General features: G+C 43.0%; 1 protein-coding gene across 1 annotated transcript in view; it reads left to right on the top strand.

Moving 5' to 3' along the window:
- The window catches only part of DNAH1 (dynein axonemal heavy chain 1), a 1,256,292-nt gene that overhangs the window by 731,874 nt on the left and 508,104 nt on the right, over positions 1 to 16,314 (top strand). The window contains exons 39-41 of the mRNA XM_085624793.1: positions 8,628 to 8,747; positions 9,107 to 9,265; positions 11,355 to 11,462. Coding sequence (XP_085480919.1) covers positions 8,628 to 8,747; positions 9,107 to 9,265; positions 11,355 to 11,462 — 387 coding nt within the window. The remainder of the gene's footprint in view (positions 1 to 8,627; positions 8,748 to 9,106; positions 9,266 to 11,354; positions 11,463 to 16,314) is intronic.

The following is a 16,314-nucleotide window of genomic DNA, read 5'->3' as shown; positions in this document are numbered from 1 at the left end:
TGATGACAGCCGTTAGACGTGCTATAAATAAAGTATCACAAAAAGGGATAATCCAGGTCTTCCTCAGTTTGGTATTAGAGGGACAAAGAAACAAATGTGCTCCTCTGACTCAGTTCTCACCTCACGTAAAGGTCAGGAAGGTGGACCTTGATATTTCCTCCGTCTGCTTCAACATTTATTTATAACCAGAATTCCGTAACTGAGTTTTAGGAAAATTGATTTAGCTTGCGGTGGTTCAATTCTATCCAGAAACAATTTGAAACCCGGGTTACCAATAAAATCTAAAAACTTTTCGGTTAAAGCACCAGTAATAGGCTTGCGCAACTGATTCTCCTGAATATAGTCCCAATATCTACACTTTAACCGGCTCAGTGTAGCTTTCATAATCTGGTCAGAATTGTCCCAAACGTCATGCAATCCTAGCTTATACATCCAATTTTGAGCCATTGTATTAGCCCAGATTTATCCAGGCCTTTCACTTCTATAAATGCTTTCCTTAGGAGAATTGGAGAAGTACCAGTCCAAACCTTGACTCCGTATATCAAGGGTTTAAGAACTGCAGCATGCATTACATTACATTCTTTAGACCCAGATTTAATTGCATGGTTATAAGAGGGGCACTCTGAGGCAACCTTAGTATAGATCTGATAAACATATTTTTAGTTTTCTCAAGCCCCCCTATTTGGTCCATGCCCAGATTTCTGCTCTACATAGAGCTGCACCTAGTAGTAAATTTCTAGGGCTGATGATATCGGTCTGTAATTATTTAGTTTTTCACTACTGTTGACCCTGCGTATTTTAGTGTCAGCTGGCTCTTGGATATTTGTGGCGTCCATGATAGAGAGTTGGCAATTACTACACTGAGGTAATCAAAATCTTTGACTTGTTCCAGATAAGCTGCTCCTAAATTAACCTTCCCTGTAGAAGCCTTATGTGGACGAAGTTCTTTGACTTGTTCCAAATAAGCTGCTCCTATCTTAACCTTCCCTGTAAAAGCCTTATGTGGACGAAGTCATGAAGTTTGTTTTGGATACAATAATTTCCAAGCCATATTTTTCTCAGGATGAGAACCAAATAATTAAATTCTGCAGGCCCATAATTAGTGGTTAGTAGTGCGTCGGCTGCAAAAAGCAGGTATCTTTTGATCTACTAATTTTGGGAGATCACCAGTGCAGTCATATAGTGTTTCAATCAGCCCATTCATCTATAAGTTGAACAGAGTGGAGCTAATGTGTATCCTTGTCGAGCACCCCTATCAACATTAATACAGTCTTTTAGCCCACGTTTCCTACCCCATCTTACTTGGGCATAGTTTTCACTATATAAGCTTATTATGATGTACAGTAAATTGGTCGGCATTCCCATATCTTTGAGTGCTGTCCAGAGTTTCTTCCTAGGAATCAGATCAAGCTTTGCGCCAAGATCAACAAAAACTACGTATATATGTTTCTTATTTAAGACCACAAATTTCCAAAGTTTTAAAATAAAAACGGAACACCTGGTCAATACACACAGTAGCTCTGTTCATCTTACTAGAAGGAGATTAATAGGACCCAACTTTAGTAGAGCAGGTTATGATCTCCAAGACCAACAACAAAGCTTCCAGATCTTACTTCATCAATAGGTATGGAACAAAGTGGCTGTCCCTAACTAACCTTGATTTCCAGATCAGCTGTTGGTTGAAAAATATTTGATTGCCATCTAAACAATATATATAATATATATATATATATATATATATATATATATATATATATATATATATATATATATATATATATATATATATATATATATATATATATATATATTCACTGAAAAAACCATAGGTTTCACACACGTTATAGTTAGGAATTAGCATTTAAAAAACCTTGCAAATTCACTGAAAAAACCATAGGTTTCACACATGTTATAGTTAGCGGAAATTTTACTGATAAAAAACCAATGAAATTCCCCCGTTATAGTTAGTGCAGGCAACTATAACTCACGCGACCGCAATCCTCTGCTGATGCTAATACTGTATTTAGACACTTATTTGCCCATGTCTTCTTCCATACATTTTTAGCTATACATATATTACAAATATTTTTTTTTCATAGAGACACATATGTCATCAGCAGAAGATTGCGGTCGCGTGAGTTATAGTTGCCTGCACTAACTATAACGGGGGAATTTCATTGGTTTTTTATCAGTAAAATTTCCGCTAACTATAACATGTGTGAAACCTATGGTTTTTTCAGTGAATTTGCAAGGTTTTTTAAATGCTAATTCCTAACTATAACGTGTGTGAAACCTATGGTTTTTTCAGTGAATTTGTACGGTTTTTTAAATGCTAAGTTACTTTACGCCATTCGTGGCGTGCGCGCCCACTTAACGCAGTTCGTTCCGTGCGCGCACGGTGCGCTTCGCGCACCGCGCGCCCACTTTACGCAGTTAGTGCCGTGCACGCACGGTGGGCACGCGGTGCGATGACAAAGCAAGAAAGCACGTCAACAAATCTGTTTCTGCTTTCCTCCGTGACTATGGTATGGGTGCCATTTACCACAACAACTTGCGTTATGACATGCAAGACATTTATAGAGGAGATGGTGTGCACTTCAATGATGAAGGCTCTTTTTAGAGCCCCCTAATATCTAAACACTTAAATCTGATTTTCATTTTTTTTTTTTTTTTTTTTCTACCGTACGCTTACCGTAAGCTTACCGTACGCGTACCCCGTGATTTTTTTTAAAATCAATAAATGTTTTTTTTGTACTTTTCTGTCCTTCTTTGACCCCCTTACAAATGTTAGGGGGTCTGTAACTCTCCTCATTGCCCCCTTTCCTTGTTTTCACTCTTTTTTTTCAGAGTGAAATACACAAAATGGCGGCCGCCGCTTCCTGGTTTCGGCCGATTCGAATGTTTACTAAGATCTAAGAGCCAATCAGAATCGCGCTCGCGCACGCCACCGTACGCTTACCGTAAGCGTACGGTAAGCGTACCGTAAGCGGGCTCAGATATATATATTGATTTAAAGGCTATTTTCTCAGAATCTACTGAACAGATTTACACCAAACCTACAAAAGGCACTTCCTTGACCTAGGGACTACCTCTCTGCCAAATTTTGAGTAATTCTGTTCAGCCGTTCGGGCTGTAGCTCGTTCTAAAGGTCCTATGGAAAAATGCATGGGAAAAACGTGTTTTGGGACCCCCCTTTTATCTCAGCCCCCGCTTGACGGATCCCCCCGAGACTTTCAGGGTAGGAGCGGAGCGTAGCGCCCCACCTATTTTGAGAAATTCGCGAGGATTCGTCGACCGGCGCCAAAGTTATTCAAAATAGAATGTTGAGGTTTTCCTATGGAAACGTGGTCCTAACTATAACTACCTACTGGCGACCGCCAGTAGGTAATATATATATATATAAAATATATAATAGGATCTTCCCACCATTTCACGATTTTCTACTCCCTCCCCCCTCCCCCCCAGCATTTATGCACTAGTTTATAAATTGTTTGGTTTCCTAAGGGGCTTCTCTAGTGCTCTCTTTTCTTGCTCCCATCCTACTTCTGGTGGAGAAAACATGAAACATGGAGTAAGTAAGTGCCTTTCTATCTCCCTGTCTTCCATAGCTACTACTTGTCATACCTCCCTTCCTTTGATATTGAAATTGTTAGCTTGAGTTTTCAGGGTGATAATGACACCCTCCTGGCCTCCTTGTGTTCTGCCCTCCACTCCTTCAGGAGATAGTAGAAGCTCTGGAATGGATCTTGTCCTTGATCATAAGCTCTTTGCAAAATCCTCTTTAACTTCTGATGTTGGCTGTTGGTCTGTAGGTTGAGAGGAATGGGCTACTATGAGTTGGGCTGCAGACAATCCTTGAAGATTCAGTGAAAAAGGCATGTGGCCACTGTTGTGCTTTGTTTGTAGCTTGCCGTCAGAAACTGGGTTCCTGGTTGACTGGAGTGTGACCCCTGGTCAAGCAGTAACTACAATCCTAGTCATGGTAAGGCACCAGCAATCCCCAGGTTAACCTGTGCTCACCCTCTGGTAGCTAGCTTGGCACAGAGCAGTCAGGCTTAACTTGAAGGCAATGTGTAAAGTATTTGTACAACACTTCAACCAGTAAAGACATTGAAAACATCACATAAAAAGATCCCACACCAGTTTAGTAATATAGAAAATATTTTAATAAATACAAGACCAAAATGTCAAAAATCCAATCAGTAGAACTAGATGTTTTGATTTAAAAAAAATAATTATATAAAATCGCACTTAGAAGCAATAATCGTTTACTTTGGATATCTGGTCGCACCGGACCAGGTCAAAGCCAAAAGTTCAGGCTGACCACAATGGATCATGGGCCGGCTACAGGTACCCAGTGAGGTCCACTGAACAAAAGTACTCTATTCCTTGTTATGTCGACGTTGAGTTTGCGGTACAGACAAGGCGATGCACTGGTGTCAATCCTCGCAACGGGGGTGATGCGCTGGTCCTACCTAGCGTAGCATTGGTGATGCATCAGCTCCGATGAGCAGGGTGCTGCGATGCGAAGGTTCGGTATCATCGTCAAGGCTGCAGTCAACAGAAATGTGAGGACCCTGCGACGAGAGGAGCGTCACGCAATGGTGGTTCCGAAGCCGATGCAACAGTCGGATCCATGCAGCAATGGCGATGCATCCGTATCAATCCACGCAGTAGAGGCGATGCGCCGGTTCTGATCCATGCAACGGGGGCTATGCGCCAGTTCTGATCCGCGCAGCAACGGTGATGCATCAGTTTCACAGAGGATGCGTCATTTCTGCTGCAGCAAGCATCATAGGCCCACTTCCAAGGGTCCAGGACTGGGGTTGCACCACTTGGCAGGGCAGACTGAAAGATGGCAGAGTCCAGGTGCAGAAACAAGGTGGTTGGAAGTATTTTATGTCCCTGAGACTTCAGATAAGGAGGCCAGCCAACTAGCCCTTGGAGTCACTTTAAGTTCTTGGTTCAAGTGATGCAGGTTCAATCTTTCTCATCCAGGCAAGAGGGCAGCAGGCCAGCACAGCGAAGCAGGAGTACAGCAAAGTAGCAGTCCCGATGAATGGCAGTCCTTTCAGCAGCACAGCAGCCCTTCTTCCTGGTAGAGTATCCATAGTTCCAGAAGTGTACTGAATTGGTGGTGTCAGAGGTGCAGTACTTATACCCAGTTGTGTCTTTGAAGTGGAGGAGACTTCAGAGACATGCCTTTGACCAAAGCCCTTGCTTTCTGCCCTGGCTCCAGACTCACTACATGGGGTTATGCAGCCCTTTGTGTGGGGACAGGAAATAACCTATTAAGGTGTAAGTGAGGCTGGGTCCAGCTCCTCCCTCCCATCCTGCCAGGACAGCCCATCAGGTCACACCTAAGCTCCCATTGTGTGACTGTCTGGGGGAATACACAAAGCCCAACTGTCACCCACCCTAGACATATGATCAGAGACAGGCAGCAGGTACCAAATGGCTAAAGCAAGAAAATGGCAACTTTCTAAAAGTGGTATTTTTAGAATTGGAATTTAAAATCTGACTTCACCCTAAGTTAGGATTTTAAATTGTGATTCCAGAGACACCAAAGTTAAAAAGAGTCTCTCTCTTCACAATTGGGAATTAGACTTATAAAATTTAATAAGGTAATCCCAATGTTATCACATGGGAGAGATAGGCCTTGCAGTAGTGAAAAACAAATGTAAAAGTTTTTCAGTAACAGGACACTTAAAACTTAAAAGTATATGTCCTACTTTTTACATATACTGCACCCTGCCCGTGGCCTGTCCAGGGTGTACCCTAGGGGTGACTATATGTATTGGAAAGAAAGGTTTGAGCTTGGCAAGGGGGTTTACTTGCCAAGTTGACATGGCAGTTTAAACTGCATGCACAGGGATTAGATGTGGCTGGATGGGCAATCGCTGGCAGGATGGCGGTGGAGCTGGACACATCCCTACTTGCAACTCAATAGGTTGTGCCCTGTCTTCACACAAAGGACTTCACACTAGCTGATTGTGCATGCAGCCAGGGTGGAGCTAGGGCAGGGAGGCAGGAAATTCCAAACACTTTTTAAACTTCTCCTTCAAAGAAGGCACCAGGTATAAAAATATAGGACCCTCAGACCCACTCTTCAGTTTACTTTCTGGACCTGCGGAAGGACTCTCAGAGGACAGCTTGCTGCTGTGTCCTTCTATGTACTTCAGAAGACTGCTTTGCTGCACCTGGAAGGACTTCTCTGCTGCCTCAGAGGCGTTCCCTTCTGCTTTGGCCCATAACCCAAGACTACCAGAGTGACTTCAACAGCTAGTTGGGTGGTCTCCTGATCAGAGTCTCAGAGACAGAAAAGGTTCCAACCATCTTGAACCCACACCTGGGCGCAGCCTGAGTGAATCCTGACCTTACAAGTGGTGTCTCTCCTTTGAAGTAGTGCTCAAGGTGCCCAGATAGACAACAGTGCTCTGAGAACTGAGAGAAGACCGGGATCTACCTGCTTGTCGATCCACCCAAGGTGCATTGCCGGTCAGCCTGACTTTGCGACAACTTCCGCTACATTCTTCCCTGTAGCAGGAAATCCTGTTCAGCGGTCCTTCGTACAAGGGTGTCCTGCCTTGTGGAGCCCTCTTCGGCTACTGCTTGCAGCTTTGTCCCGCTGGAGGTTTTCGACGAATATATGAAGACGTTTACGTGGTAAGTGTACCGTAGTAAACGTACCGCGTTGTAAAGCCTTCGTGGTAAAGGATGTTTCCCGTTTTCGACTTCTAAAAAAGAGACTAAGTCAAACGTAGAAATCAACACCGCCACTTCATCCAGCTGGTCCCAGATGGCAACACCTCCTCCTCGGACTCTGTCTGCATCCTTGTCCTGCTGAACTTTACCTTCTCAGACATTTTCCTACAAAATTCCTTATAAGTCTGAAGGTAAGTGCTGACCGTTTCCAATCCACTTCTTGTATCCGACCCACGCTCCATCGTGGTCAGCCATATTTTTTCGCTTTTGACCTGGTCTCACGCAGATGTTTGCAGTTGGCCTTTGATCTTTTAGGCGCTAGTTTTTGCCTACAGTTTTAAAAATGCATAACTCTGGTTCAACTGATTGGATTTTTGTTGTTTTGGCGTCAAAAAATGTATTAAAATGTCATCTATTTTTCTAAATTGGTATTGGAATTGTCCTGTGTTGTGATGTCACTTTGTTACTGTGTGTGTGCTGCATAAATGCTTTATACATTGCCTCTAAGTTAAGCCTGACTGCTTTTGTGCCAAGCTACCAGAAGGTTAAGCACAGTTTAGCTTAGTGACTTTAGTGGTTCACCCTGACATGGATTTTGGTTGCTGCTTGAGCATGGTTTCCAACTCACTCAACCAACAACTCAATGTTTTACACTTACTTATATCACTCTCTTCCTGTGACACTTTGCCCCAGTACTGGAGTTTCATGGGACTTTAAATGCTCTGAGGCTGGTGTCCTGGACATAAGTGTGTATGTGGAGGCAATACATAATGATTTCTCCAGAAAGGGAGAATTTAAGTAATTAGGATTACCTGCAAGTCAAGACACAATAAGGGGAATACAGTTGTAGCAGGGCTTAGACTGATTGGTGGGAATGCCGGTGAATAATCTGAGGTCTCTCTTACTGGATCACACTTGTGTAGATGTCACAGAGAAGTGGTGGGTGTGGTTGATAAGAACAGTGGTGAAAATAAAAGAATCTACAGAGTTTGTACAGGCTTATCCAGTCTGAACTTGGATACTTCTGAGGTGAGTGTGCCTCAGGCGTCTGTGGGTTAAGTAGATAGGGTCTGGTCTTCCAGGGCACCTGTAATTAGAGAGATGGGCTCTACACAGTATCACAAGAAACAGTTCTGTACCTCATAAACACTTGGAACTGAACCACGAAAAATAACAAATTCCTCATTCACTAACCATAGGTGCAGAGCAATGGTTGGTGCAAGCAATTCATCAGTTTATATACAGTTTACTGGGGACATGGATATACTCCTACTCTAGGGCTCTCTGAAACCTAGTAGTCTTGGCCCGAGGGCACACAACTGGGGCTACTGAAGAAGGAGATAGTGTCTTTGGACATTGAGAGAAGGTTAGAGGACTTAAATCACAAGTGGGTGACTGCATTTCACCATCGCTCAGTGGGGACCTGAGATTCTGTAATGTGTGTGACCTGTGGACTCCTATTAACCTTGCCTATTATGCATAGATGGTATAGAAATCAGGTCGGCACATTTTCCCTGATCTAACGTAGGCCAGAGTTGAGGTTGCCTGCTTAGCACTGTGATCCCTGACTCTTGGTGAACTCAATGAGCTGCTGTGCAAGACAGTAGATAAAGCTGGTAAGAATGACTGGTTCTTGCCCTCAGAAGGCGAGTATACTAATATGATCCTGTGAGAAGCACTATTATGAATTTTAAAGTGGCCTGCTCTCTAGTCATAAGGAAGATATCATAAAATGCTTTTTTTTAATTAGAGGTCCAGCATAGGAAGATAACTGCTTCCCAAAAGTAACATTTTCACTTTCCCCAACAGTTGGTTTCTCTTTTAAAGGCAATGCAAAGTCTCCAACTTCTGATTCTTATTCTAGCATGTGACACTCCTAATTCTACTGTCTCTTAAGAACATTGTCTCTTCTTCTCTTGTAGGATTCAATCAACTTTGTTCGGCGATCAGTCAAGGAAGTCATAACTTCAACAGACAGTAATTTAGTTGTGAGCCTCCTCAAACTTCTGGACTGTTTTTTCCACCCATTTTCCCCTAAAGAGGTAACGTTTCATCACATATTCGTTTTTCGAAAACACACTGTTTCAGGCCTCTCCCCAAAGTAGTCCTTGGAGGTTTAGCTTTTTTCCTGCATTTGAAGGAAAGTGCAGACGATGAGATATTAGCCAGCCGGTAGCACTCAATGATGAATCTACAAGGTTCTCTCAGGAATGCAATCAGAACTTGATTTGTTTCTCATTGGCTCTTTTGAAGGTGCATAAGCTTTATGCATTTCGTCTTCCTTTATGTACCTTGTAATCTACTTGGTTAGTACGCTCTATCAAAATGTTTCTGTGACTGATATGTGTAGAGCAAGCTTACTTTTACTGCTGAAACTTAGAACGTTTTTTGTATTTTGCAGGGAGACAAGAAGATTCCCTTGGAGAAACAGATGCGCATCCCAGAGCTCATTGAGTCCTGGTTCATATTCTCATTGGTATGGAGTGTTGGTGCTACAGGAGACGCCCAAAGCAGGGTTGCATTTAGCACTTGGCTGCGAGAAAAGATGAGTAATGAGAAGGTGAGCTGGTGAGAAAGGTAGAGCATAGAAAGTGTGAGGTAGTGATGACTATCAATGAGGAATAGGAGCAGACTTAAAAGGAGGAGAGGAAGTCAAGCTCATGGTCGGAGATAGATTTCTGATTGGGCCGATGCATATGTAGATATGAAAATGTGTCATGTGTATCATAACCAATGATGTGCCTTGTTGCAATCAATAACATTGATTATGTGAAATTTGATATGTAGCATGTAAGAAAAGATGCCATGAGTACGTATATGCTCATATTGGTTACTAACTTAATTGTTTAAAAATTATCAATATATGAATACAAAATAAACGTTTTGGGATGAATCAAAACATTCAGCTGAATATATATTGAATTAAGTAACCCTGCCATACATTATGAGGTTTTTGCAAGTCGCAAAGGAGTTATGAGACTATATTGAGGAACAAGGGCAAAGGCTGAGTTCCTTTATAAGGTCATGGAACTTCCAGGTGACTTAAAATATCCTTATAATCGATGGCAGGGTGTACTTTTTTTCCTTGTGATACATGGGCACGCCATAAGCCATCCCACAAAAAATGTAAATCCTTGTTTTGCTACTCTTTCGTATGAAAGAGATGGGATGTTTGTAAACATGAAAAGTTGAGTTAGAATCTCTAGTGCAAAATTAAACAAACCATAAAGCAGTCAGATATTTGTTGCAAAATGATAAGGGAATCAGTTTAATGTAAGTGGGATTTAAAACAAAACACGCTGTAGCTTACAATGTGTCGAAACATGCAAAGCGATTCTATATTTCCTATAATTACCTAATGCATGGAAAACATTAAACATGTTGCCGTTAATATCTCCTTTCTACATGTCACTGTTCAGCCAGAAAAGCAGAACAGAAGAAGGAAAAGCCATGTTTATTTTTTATTTTTTAAACTGCAGCCTTAATTATGCTCCATGACCTGCCTTTTCCCTCCGCTGCTGGCAGCAGACATTGTGACACCAGAACTCAACTGTAATAAGTTATTACAGTTGAGCAGCTACGTAATTTCTTCATTACTGGTGACTAGGGGCCTCACAAGTTGCCTCTAATAAGGATATTATTGAACGGCTTTTTTGCAGGGATTGCAGGCTCTTTTGTATTGTATGGACCCTTCAATAGCAAATGAAATTTTCTATTAATTAAATTGAGAATAAAGCAACATGTCTGAGTTGCATTGTCCTACTGGGCCTTGTGTATGTTGCAGGTATTGGAAATTTATGTATGCTCAGTCAATTAGTGCCAGTTTCTACATGTCCAGTAGCAGATATTGCCAGATTCCGCTCACTCAGCAAAAAGGTGCTGTCATTTTCTGTGTTGGCTATAACATGTATTGATATTTTATGCCACCTCACATATTCTCATATCCTCAATGACCTATCATCAATTTTTATATTAGCATTAACAAATATTGCCATTTTCCACATACTAAATAACAATACTGCCAGTTTCACAGATGAAAAAACAGATTAAACACATTGTAATCTTTGCATACCTAGTAAGGAGTATTGACTGTTTGCTCTTTTCCAGTCATATTTTGCCTAATTTCACATGCCCAGCAAACCATTATAACCATGTGACTTGCACACTTTTATGACCATCAGATTACCCATATGACCACTGAGTGTAGTTGTGAGGTTGAATGTAGCGTCACAGCAAGCACGGTCTCTCTCACAGTCTCAAATTAATAGTAAAGAGGCAGCAAGAAAGCTTCTCTCTCTCTACTCACCCACCCTGTATACGCCGTTCTCTTATTCATGTTTCTAGCACCTGATCTACAGGATAAAAGAGGTGACCCTTATTTTGGGGATGTAGTCCTGTCATTTGGGCCCACTGAAAACTCCAGAGTTAGCATCTCACAGAAATATCTTTGTTGATTGTGTCCGTACTCTTCGCAGATATCAGCAATCTTACTCTTGGCTGCTGATGGTCACTTCTAAGTAAATTCTGATAATCCTTCTGTATTTGATATGTGTGAGTTGCTCTGCCTTGGTACAAGGGAAGGTGATCAGATACTGAAACAATAGGAGCCCTCATTTACAATACTAACAGCAGTACTCTTTCTCCTTCAGATCAAGCTCCTCTTCCCAGCTGAAGGACTAGTGTATGATTACATGTTGGATGATGCAGGAATTAGCAGTACAGCTGAAGAAGAAGAAGATGAGGAAAAAGAAGTGAAGGTGATGAAGAGTACATTCTAGGGCATCAGCAGGATATCTACAACAGTCTAATGACAAATTTGTAAAGTTGTCAGCACGGGGGAGGACGGGATGTAACACGGCCATAAGACCTACACTGGAAGCAATGAATCAAGTGTTGAGGTTTCACAGGCTCTTGAGAGAGAGATAGTGAAAATGTTCAAAGAGCATGAAAGTGTGGACTTAGGTTACCAGATATTCATGTTAAAATATTGAAGCTATTGAAAGAACAGGATGAGAATGAGAAATGGTGGATAAGAGATACTGGGGTTCTAGAAACAGAGATGTAAATATTTAGGAAAAAATTGTAGAGAGGCCAACCCAATTCTGGAAACCTGAGAAAGATCGAGGTGAGTAAAGAGACTGGAGAAGACATGAGTTGAATAAAGGATTCTCTGGCCTCTATTACATTTATTGTGGCTTGCACCACACTTAATAAATACTGATACCGCTTCGTGGTGTACTTACTTCATATAGTAAGTTCCTCTTACTCTGAGTTTTACAAGCCAGAATAAGACATAACATGTAGACTATGGGGCCGATTTTGAGTTTGGCGGTCCTCCTGTAGGACGGCCACCGATACGCACCCAGAAGGCCAAGACCAAGTTGCACCCGCCCGCCAGATTCCGAGTTGAATCCAGGATGGACGGGCAGTGCAGCAGCAGTGTCATGTCAGCAGTCTGTTAGGATCATAGGGGAGCCTAACAAGCAGACCGCCGCCTTGACAGCGCCTACTGTATGTTTCTGCACAGTGTAGCATGCACATGTCGTCAATGCCACAAAATGCAGGAACAAAGGTACAAATATAGGGAGGCACAACATTTGCCCCCCCACATGCACCCCAATGGGCAAAATCACCCGGGGCCCTGTTAGGGCCCCCTTACTTGCATTTTCACCACCCTTTTCATGGTGGGCTCTATGTCATTAAATGGGCAGTGGAAATGCAACTCAGAAATGCTTGTCGGTCCCGGCATCGGCACCACCAGCATTTTCCTCCCCCTTTCCTCACCGCTGAGGGATCCTGGATCCCAGTGGAGGCGGCGGTCCTGTGGCAGTCTGAACGCCACACTCTGAATACTGTGGGCGGACCTACAGGGACGGTGGTTGTCGGATCGCCACCACGAGTACAGCAGTCACAGGGCTCTGTACTTGTAAAAACCCATTTTGTCTTTACGGCACAAATTTCCTCAGGTTTTAACTTTTTTCCGGTGAAATGTTCCAGGGGGGAAATGCAGGCTTGCAGTAATTACTGGTGAAGACTGAAATCTGATCCGTGGTCAGACTTTTATTTGCATACAGATTTGAATTTCACTCACTATTTGTAATAGAGGGCTGGCCCAATAATTATCTTCTCTGTTATGAATGTAATTCATGCAGGACTACGCATTTATGCCTGTAAGACCCTATCTAGCTTTGATGTTCACAAAGCATGCAAAACATTTTTGACAAGACAAAGTCAGTCATGGATGATCAAGTCAGCCTTGCCTCTGCCTGCACTTCCTCCAGTTCATTCACATGAAATTATTCAGTGTGCAAGTGTTTAGAGTACCTTGAAGGAGTCCTGCATTGTTTCATCAATAACTCACCAATCAGAAGTAGGTCATTGTGCACTGTTAGAAATTGGGTCTCTGGTTGGCAGAGGTATGCTCCCGGTCCAATTAGGGAAAAAAAAACCACACACACACACAATCACACACACACACACACACACGTGCACACGCACACACGCACACGCATGCACACACACCTATACACACACCTATACACACACCTATACACAAAAGAACTCCACACACAAAAGAACTCCACACACAAAAGAACTCCACACACAAAAGAACTCCACACAGATTTAGGAAAATAGAAAATGAATAAAACAAGATCAAAACACCACAAATCCAATAAGTAGAGCCGGAGTTAATAATTTTTACAGAATAAATCAAAAAGTAGTGCTTAGAATCAAATAGTGCTTAGGGGTTATTGGAGGTCATGCTGGGCTGGGTAAATCCAAATTTCAGTCTGACGCGATGGAGGGCAGGATTCTACATGACTCATGCAGGTCCTGCTGAAGAAGTACCTTCGATGGACCAAGCGGTGACGTCGAAGACTCGATGCGAGGAGTCGCCGTGTTGATCCTGTGGATAGAGGTGAAGCATTGGCGCCAAACTGCACAGTCGAGGCAGTCAACGAACCCCTTTACAGTGCTGGCGCTGTGTCGTCATCGAGCCACGCTTTCCGTCAGCGTCGAGCAACGCAGTCCGTATAGTTGATATTGTCGATCGGCTCCTGCGTCACTGAGCAATTCATTGGTTCCGATCAGCGCAAAGTTGTCATTGTGTCGATTTTGATGGTTTTGGACAGAAGAAATCACCTTTCAAGGGCCCAGGACTGGATTGGTACCACTTGGTAGGGCAGGATTCACAGGTGGTATTGTCTAGGTGCTGTTGTAGAGTTGGCGGAAGTCTTCGACGGCCATGAGACTTCAGAACAGGGTGCAAGCCAGCAAGCCCTTGGAGTCACTCAGTTTTCAAGTGAGATGGGTCCAGTCCTTTTCCTCAGCAGGTCAGAGATCAGTAGGCAGCAGGGCAGCGCAGATAAGCAGTTCTCCCAGAGCAGCAGTCAAGCAGAGTGGCAATCCTTGTAGCACAGCAGGCTTTACTCCTGGCAGAGTTCTTCACAGGTCCAGTAATGTACTGTCTTGGTAGGACCAGAGCCCTAATACTTATACTCAAATGTGTCTTTGAAGTGTGGGTGACTTCAAAGCAGGCCCTTGAAGTGCACAGGTCCTTTTTCATCCCAGCCCTGTCTGCCAGGTTATCTGTGGGGGTAGTCAGACCTTTGTGTAGGCAACAGCACACTGCCTATTCAGGTGTGTCAGCTCCCCCACTCTTCCCGCCCAGAAGAGCTGTCAGAATGCAGATGAGTTCTCTCTCACCCCACCCTCCCTGTATTTGTTGCAGTCTAGAAGGAATGCACAAAGTGTAGCTGTCACCCAACCCCAGGTGTATTGGAGACAGGCTAGGTTAGTGGCATTTCTAAAATATAATATTAAATTCATCTTTGCCACTAAAGAGGATTTCTCATTACTATTCCAAGGATATAAAACATGATGCAGCTACTCCTTTATGATGAGGAATTACAGCTTAAAAGTGTTTTAAGGAATTTCCAATGCTAGTCTATGAGAGAAGTAGGCCTCACAGTAGTGAAACATAAATTTAGATGTTTGTCACTACTAGGACATGCAAAACTTACCAGTACATGTCCTACCTTTTACTTACACCACACACCCAGCACTTAGGGCTACCTAGGGCCTACCTTTGGGGTGGCTTATTTTTAATAAAAGGGGACTTTAAAGCTTGGCAAGTGGTTTTAAATGCCACGTGAAGTGGCTGTAAACTGCACTCACAGGCCTTGCAATGGCAGGCCTGAGACAGGCTTGAAAGGCTGCTTGTGTGGGTGGCATAATCATTGCTGCAGGCTCACTAGTAGCATTTAGATTACAGGCCCTGGGTATATGGTATATCGCTTTACAAGGGGCTTATAAATAAACAAAATATGCCAATTAAGTACACACCAGTGTCACCATGACATGACCAGAAGAAGTACATGCACTTTAACCCAGGTCAGCAGTGGTAGAGTGCTCAGAGACCTAAGGCCAACAAAAAGATACAGCACAAAAAGGAGTAAACAGGCAAAATGTTTGGGGGGGAAGACCACCCTAAGGATGACAGGTCTAACATGCACATGATCCCTTCTGAGGATGCAGTCACTTTTTTCCATGTTTCCTCCCTCAAATCGGTCCTTCGTTCTCCATTGCCAATAGTCGTTGTTGTAGCCACATCAGAAATTGATAAGGCAGACATCATAATCACAAGGATCAGCCTAAGTTTAGAATTTATGAAAGTGATGTACTAGCCTGGATTGTAAATAAGTTAGTAATTTTATTTGCATAGTTAATTAAAACCTGTGCAATGCAACCAAGTCAATTTTCTTTTAATAAAATACAGAAAACCACACTTAAAATTAATACATATTAAGCAACAGTTATGTAGCAAGGGTGCCGATTTATCAGTGTTCTGACTCTTGCTTAATGGAAAGTGAAACCATGCGGTGCATACATAAGAACTAGTAGTGGGTTTCCTGTCAACCTGTCTGTTGAGGGATTATGGTTCTAGGGACCGGGGCAAAGGGTATAAAGTGCAGTGGTTATGAGTCCAGTTTGTAAACTGCAGATTAAAGGCCACTCGCTTCCATGGGAACTATAAGGGCTGACCTGGATTGGTTTTAGATAAGAGTACACATCCCAGTAGGTCAATGGTTATGTACATGTTACTTCTAAATTATGACAGTTATCAAAGACAAGTTGATTTAAAGGCCCATAACTGATTTCATGGGGCATTTACTGTGTCACTGTACCTGCTTCGCGTGTTTAGCCTCTGTGGCTTTCAGCAGCAGTTCAGGAAAGTGCCCCTTTTTGCATGGTTACCCCCTAACTTCTTGCCAGATTCATGACACCAAGTTGACTGAGTGTGCCCTGGGTCCTTGGCAATCAGGGTTCCAGGGCCTCTGTTCTTTCCCAAAACTGTACCTTTGTTTCCACAATTGGCACACCTCTGGGCCACATGTAAGTCCCTTGTAAAAGGTACCCCTGGTACCAAGGGCTTGTGACTAGAGAGGACCTCTGAGGGCTGCAGCACGTATTATGCCACCTGCATAAACCCCTCACCTTAACAGCCCACACACTGCCATTGTAGGCTGCATGTTTTGTTGCAGACTAAAATGAAGTCAACATGGCATCCATCCTGGTTGCCATGCCCACCGCACTGCCTTTGACATG

The sequence above is a fragment of the Triturus cristatus genome, chromosome 9, assembly GCF_964204655.1.
Source record: "Triturus cristatus chromosome 9, aTriCri1.1, whole genome shotgun sequence".
NCBI classification, from domain to species: domain Eukaryota; kingdom Metazoa; phylum Chordata; class Amphibia; order Caudata; family Salamandridae; genus Triturus; species Triturus cristatus.
The sequence above is the reverse complement of the archived record's forward strand: the minus strand, read 5'-3'. Positions and strand labels throughout refer to the sequence as shown.